Source organism: Oenanthe melanoleuca, chromosome Z (genome assembly GCF_029582105.1).
Source record: "Oenanthe melanoleuca isolate GR-GAL-2019-014 chromosome Z, OMel1.0, whole genome shotgun sequence".
NCBI classification, from domain to species: Eukaryota; Metazoa; Chordata; class Aves; order Passeriformes; family Muscicapidae; genus Oenanthe; species Oenanthe melanoleuca.
The window spans coordinates 21,737,613-21,743,957 of record NC_079362.1 but is presented as its reverse complement, the minus strand read 5'-3'; the positions used below and the strand labels follow the sequence as shown (position 1 = coordinate 21,743,957).

General features: G+C 37.7%; 1 protein-coding gene across 2 annotated transcripts in view; it reads right to left on the bottom strand.

Annotated features, from left to right (window-relative positions):
* Positions 1 to 273: 273 nt before the first annotated feature.
* Positions 274 to 6,345, bottom strand: part of SNCAIP (synuclein alpha interacting protein) — an 89,340-nt gene continuing 83,268 nt past the window's right edge. Inside the window, exons 11-12 of one of the 2 annotated variants that reach the window (XM_056514346.1) lie at positions 5,002 to 5,069; positions 274 to 846 (exon numbers count right to left, since the gene is read on the bottom strand). In XM_056514346.1, the coding sequence (XP_056370321.1) occupies positions 762 to 846; positions 5,002 to 5,069 (153 nt within the window). In that variant the 3' untranslated portion in view covers positions 274 to 761. The remainder of the gene's footprint in view (positions 847 to 5,001; positions 5,070 to 6,345) is intronic. The other variant, XM_056514347.1, reaches the window with a different exon arrangement.

Below are 6,345 nucleotides of genomic sequence, written 5' to 3'. Positions count from 1 at the left end.
AGAGTTTCAGCAGATTTTGTAGTAACTTCAACACAGCTGAACACACTGCCAATGCTTGGCAAGTAGCAGTAACTGGTGACTCAAAACTGCATGTACACTTTTTATTTCTACATGTTTTAGAGCTGATAAAGGACTAGTAAACATTAAACCAACCCTTGACACAACTAATTGACTGAAATCCAGAAACTGGATTTTTTTTATATAAAAAGAACAATAAAAAACTTAATGCTCCAAAGAGGAAATGAATTATAGGAAGTGTCTGCACTCAGTGTGTCCTATTAACATCATCTTTATTTCCTTTTTACAAAAAATAGAAATAACAACAGACAAAACATACTAAAAAAAAAAAAAATCAACGCTTTTGCCTTGATCTCACTGAGGAGCTGCGCAGGCAGAGTCCTGGATGAAAATTTGATAGTATATGCTGTTGACAAAGGGAAATAAAGATATATGACAATATATCCATGCAAGACACAAAGTACAAAACGTGTTCTGTGGCCTAACAAACATTTTGGAGGTTGCAAGTGTCATAAAAATTTTCAAATTGTTACTTCTGCTCACCCATGCCTTTACACAGCACAGCTTACAAACAAGTTACATATACACATATATCATAAAAAAGGTTTGTATATGGTCTAACTGATACAAATTAAGGCATCCTAAGAGCTGCTGTTTTGCTGGTGAGGGGTTTGTCTCATATTAAGTGTTTCAAAAGGATATATTTCAGGTATTTCAAACTAAATGAGACATCGTGACATGGTTTAGAGGAAGAATTCCTGCAGCTCTGGCTCTTCAGTACTCTTTTGACTGTCAGATTTCTGGATTTTCCAGTTGATGTCATCATGCCTGGAAAAAAAAGGAGAAAATTAGTCCGTGGTAATAATAAAAATATAAAGGGGTTGGCAATGTGTTTGTTTTGTTCCATTTGCATGTACTAAAATCTGAATTAATCTTTCTCTCTGCACTTATTTTTCTAGACATGTGCTACCCTGTGGATTTTTACTGAGTTATAACTCCCATTCTGAAATCAAAACTGCAAACCGATGGGATTATGAGGAGCTTTTTAAATCACAGCATTAATTAGTGTGCTGCTGTCATTTTCTGGTAATAATGCACAGAATATAAAAAAATTCCTCGTATTTTAGAGAAAAATATCACAGTGACAGAAAGATCCACTACAATCAGCATTAGACAAAACCTATTGGTTTCTGACTCTGCCTGTACTAGAATTATCTTATCCCCACTAATAATCATCACAGAGAATGAACCTATCTATCTATTCTGTAGGAGATTTGAATGACAGCTTCCCAATCAGAGTATAAAAATTAAGCACAACATATTTGTAGCACTCCTTTTCTTCATTTCCTTTCACACGTTCTTGTTTTGAATTCCCAGAATATTCCCATTCTCTTCAATTAACTTTCCAACTGCTTGTTGACTAGACATCCAGTCCATGGCAATTTTCAAACCCCCTCACTTCTAGTTATTACTACTGAAGAGTAGAACTCCTACAATACACTCACGACTAGCTGCTTTGCTGCTGCAAAGGACAGACACTAGAGTGAGAGCAAGAGTGAGTACGAAGAAGTTTGCCTTTAACTCGCTGAGTATTGCTGAGCTTGACTCCTGTAAATCCGAACAGGTTTATTTCAGTCTACAACCATCACAAGGAACAATTATTCCCAAGAAATTTATACTTAGGATGCTGAGATAACCTGGTGATTACTTCAGGGTTTAACAGAAGCTGACCTCATGGACCATAGTTTTGGGTCCTAATAAATGCATGAGTGATCATTCTATTTTAACCCCCCCTTTATTCATCTAAATTGCAGTTGTCACATACCCAAAGCAAGAGCAAAAGGCACAGAATTAAGCCAGGCAAGACAGACTTTGCAGCACTGAGTCTGAGGAGGTAGAAGAGGAGCTTAAAACTCTTTGCCATATCTACATGTTGGCATTTTACGTGCATTGCTGTTATCACAGCCTTAACCATGCAACCAACTAAAGGATGCCCTCTAAGGCTAAGATTTACCTGCTGCATTGGCTTAGGCTTGCAATGTTGAAAAAGCCTGTGGGTGAGTTCCCCAAGTAGAAACTCACTAGGCACACCAAAGACCCCCTTTGGCAGCTTTACAGTTGAAATGTGACCTCAAAGAGGAAAATTTTCAGCTAACGCAGATGTCTCTATGTGATGATACTGAACAGACATGACTTTTACAACTGTGCCCCCTGACCTGGAGGAAATGTATTACCAATATTGCTAATTAGTAACCAAATTTCAACTTAAATTTCTAACATCTTCTAGTGCCTGCATCACTAGTAATACATCCTCTCATACAACAAGCAGTGATGCATGATCACAAGAGCTGACACAAAGTAAATCTGCGACAAAGGTTCTTTCACATTCATGTTATACTCTACTGGTATGAATGGTTACTATTTTGTTAAACATAAAGCATTCTTTTTCTGGAGGATATATTTGAAGTTGTAATTTATCCAGTATTAGGCCTAGCAGTGGGATATGTATTAGGTTAGATCCACTTGCTGTTTTAGAAGCATGCCTATTTTACTACCTGACAGTCTTCTGATGATGGAGTGCCCCCAGGTAGGAAGCAATTTTTGCTGTTGATAGCTGCACCTAATATAGGGTTTTATATTGATATAGTGAGTTACTGCTTATTTTAACGTAATGCAGATCTCAGGTGACTTAAATTGTGAGAAAGAACTGTTCACTGGCATACATCTAAGATGGAAAAAATACTACAAGTATTTGTCTGGAGTTGCAATATGCAAAACCTGGCTAATTCTTCCAAAAGAGGAAAAACTATCCCAAACCATCTTGCACATCCAAAAATTCCCCCAAGACTTTAAGAAAAATAGGGTGTACCAATTTTAAAAAGGTCACCAAAAAGTTAGCACGGTCCTCTACTGTTAAGCTGTGACCAACTTCAAAAAGCAAACTACAAAGCCTTAATGCACTTCGAGTAATGAAAATAAAAAAAACAAAAGAACAGAAGTTGAAGAAATAGGTGCTGGAAACTAGTTGACAGGAATGTCATCTCCCTGAAAACAGATTTTGTATAATGACTTCAGATTTCAGAAAATGCTAATGAAATCCCCTGTTATAAGGGTGTAGTGTCAAAATGGGCTTGTGACAGTGTTCAGAAATATAACTGCCCAATATAAAAATCTGTAAAGGTTTTAACTACCAAAGACTGTCCTGTTTTCCAAATTAATTTTGTTTTTTTATTCCAAATTGTTCTGAAATGGCAATTATGTAGTCTCCCCAGACTACCCATGGAAAATTCAAACAGTGTCCAGGAGCCTGCAGTGCACAGAATGGTGATATTCTTTTAATATTTAAATGTCACAGCTACTGGGCATTATGTAGTTGACAAATGACAGACATCCATTTGGCTATTCAAAAATCACAACATATGCTAAAGCTCATTACAAAGACTAGCTTAGAAGCTCTGAGAATCTTCAGGTCCGTGTCTTCGTATCTGAAAAGCAAAATACAGCTTCCATTTTTACGTGATATTTGGAAATCTTGTGCCACAGACTTTGGCACGTAGTTTGCCCACTTCCTAATTTGTGGGTACTGTAACAGTCTCCTCAAGCTGTGCCCTTTGTGCACTCTGCTCCTTGTTTCCTGCTCTCTGCTTCTCCACGTGTCCATGGTAATGGGGGCAGATTTGGGACATGGTGCCTGGACCAGCAGTGCCTGTGGGATAACCAGGAGTTCATGCCCAGCCATCACTCTCTCAGCAAGTGACTCCACAACCCTGAAGCGGCAGCCAGACTTTCCCTGTCTCTCACTTCTGGGAAAATGCTATATTGCCAGGGATTTCTCACACAAGAGCAGTTAGACAAGGCAAGTGACAAATTACAACTGCCTGCATCTGGGAGATGGCTCTAACATAAGGGCAAGATCAATCATTTTGCATTACCCTATGATCTGGACAGGCAGCTGGATGTTTTGACTGGAAGCTGCCCACTGATGCTCCCTCAAACTGCTGTTATCCAGTTTTCTGCACAGAAGTTTCCCTCTTTGTTTTCAGGAGAGAATGAAAACCTCTTGGAAATCTTACAGTTTCTGGTTTCACATACACTGTGCCAATGGCTTCTGAACAAGAGTCACATTTCCACTACAGAAATTGAGTTTTTAAGTATGGGAAGGTCCTGGCAATAGAAAACTGGTGAATGGACCCTCCGCTTCCTCCATGTATTAGATACTTAGCAAACACTAACTTGAAAGTAACTTAGGGTCTTGAACTGCAGAATAACTAATATCAAACTGACTTTACATCTCAGTTAACAGAAAAAGAAAAAAGGAATTTGTGAGTGTTAAGAGTTAAGTGAAAATGACATGTCGTTTTTAGAGAGCATTTGCTTATAAAATAAACATTTTATCAAGTGTTGTTCTGTCAACATTTTGTCAATGTATCTTTATGGAACTGAAAGAATGGTCTCTATCAGGATTAAATTAAGGATTTTGACTACATTCAGAGTTAATCAGACTTTTAAAAATGTATTTAACTTCAAAGTCTAAGGGAGAGTAAGAAAAATGTGTGAAAATAGAAGTGCACTGACACTTAAAGTACAGGATTCTGCTTCATGTTCTCTGTTCTCTCCATTTAGAGATGAACTGTGGTCTTTTTGCTTTTCTCATGAGAGGAAATTTAATTTCCACACTCATCTGGTACTTGAATTTTATTCAACAGAGGCAGAATACTCAAACAAAGTCTGCTATACACCCTGGTCGATTTATGAGCATGAATACTTTCTGTACTTGCTTGGAACTGAAATCCTGTAGCCAGTTCAATGGTGACATCAGCAGAAATCCATCATAAATTTCTGCTTTTCTAGGAATTTAGACTTTCAACTACTTCCCTTCTTGTGAATCGATTCCAGTGCTTCAGTTACAACGTTAACAAACACATACAATTTGAGAAAAGAAGGCAATAGAGATGTTAAACATTGTCATGCATAAGCACATACCAAGCACAGTTACACAGTTCTTCATTCAACGTGCTAGAAGAAAGACTGGTGTAGCTGAAGTAAGGATCCTAAGAAAGTACAACATCGTATCAATTAAGAGCATGCACAGAGCTTCCCACATGCATAACATGAAATCTAATAAAACATGCAGTCAGATAGCCACAGTAACATTTTAACAGATTTCTTTTTCTGCCTGAATCTGTCACCTCTTTGAGATACAGAGATACATGCTATGGTCCTTTGGGTTGGTATGAAAATTTATTCTTTCCACAGTTGTGATGATGGCAGCAGTGACATGCAAACACGGCCTTTTCACAGAACAAGCATTTCACATTGCAACATCAACACTGTTAGAATTATGTCATACAATCCTTCAAAATTTCTTAGGGAACTACAAAAACTGCTCATGGTCTTGCAACCTGTCAGATCATCTTTGAAGACAGACTGTCTTCTTCCCTGTCACTATGAAATCTGAACCATCCATCAAATAAAAAAAAAAAAAAGCCATTGTGTTATAAAAATATTTCTTTCTTAGATTGTCTGTTCAACTGGATGGTGCACGTCTTTAAAGGCTCAAATCAATAGTTCATATTGTGATTCTGAGTAATCTTTAAAAATGCAGTCCCACTGCAATTTAGGCTTTTAGGTCTCGTTTGAATTTTTCATTCAGTTTCATTTAATTTCAGTTTGCTATAGAACTACAGGTCTAATCTAATCTGGACTTCCCACTATTTCCCAGTTCTCTCTTTCCACTCTTTCTTTTGCCTCCTCTTTGCCTAAGATTTTCCTGTATTTTTCTCCCATTACCTTGTCATACTTTTTTACAGTATATAATTCACTACTGCTACTCCTCCTCCTATTGGCCTACTTTTTTTTTCTTCTTGCAATTATTCTTTCACCTCATGTCTTTCCATCTGCAGTTCCTTCCCTGTCTTCCACAGAGGATTAAATCAACTACCATTCCCTCTCACCTCTATTGTATCTCCAGATGCTCACACTTCACTCCACAGACATACTGCATCCACAGTATTTCCTACATCTGTCTCTTCTATTCAGTACAAAATCACAGAATCAACTAGGTTGGAAAAGACCTTTGACATCAACAAGTCCAACCTATGACCTAAAATCTTGGAAGATGCATTTGTTCCAAGTATTTTCTCCTTTCTTTTAAACAAGACAACCAGCCTTTTAACTGCACACACCCCTCTTTCCCTTGAGTTCCCAGAAAAGGCACTCTGTTCAGTGTGGAGATGGTAAGATCTGAATCCAGGATATTTTGTGACAGGCCTACCATGTGCTCTGACACAAGAAGATTTTGTGATATGAGAAGGAGGTCAAAGAAGA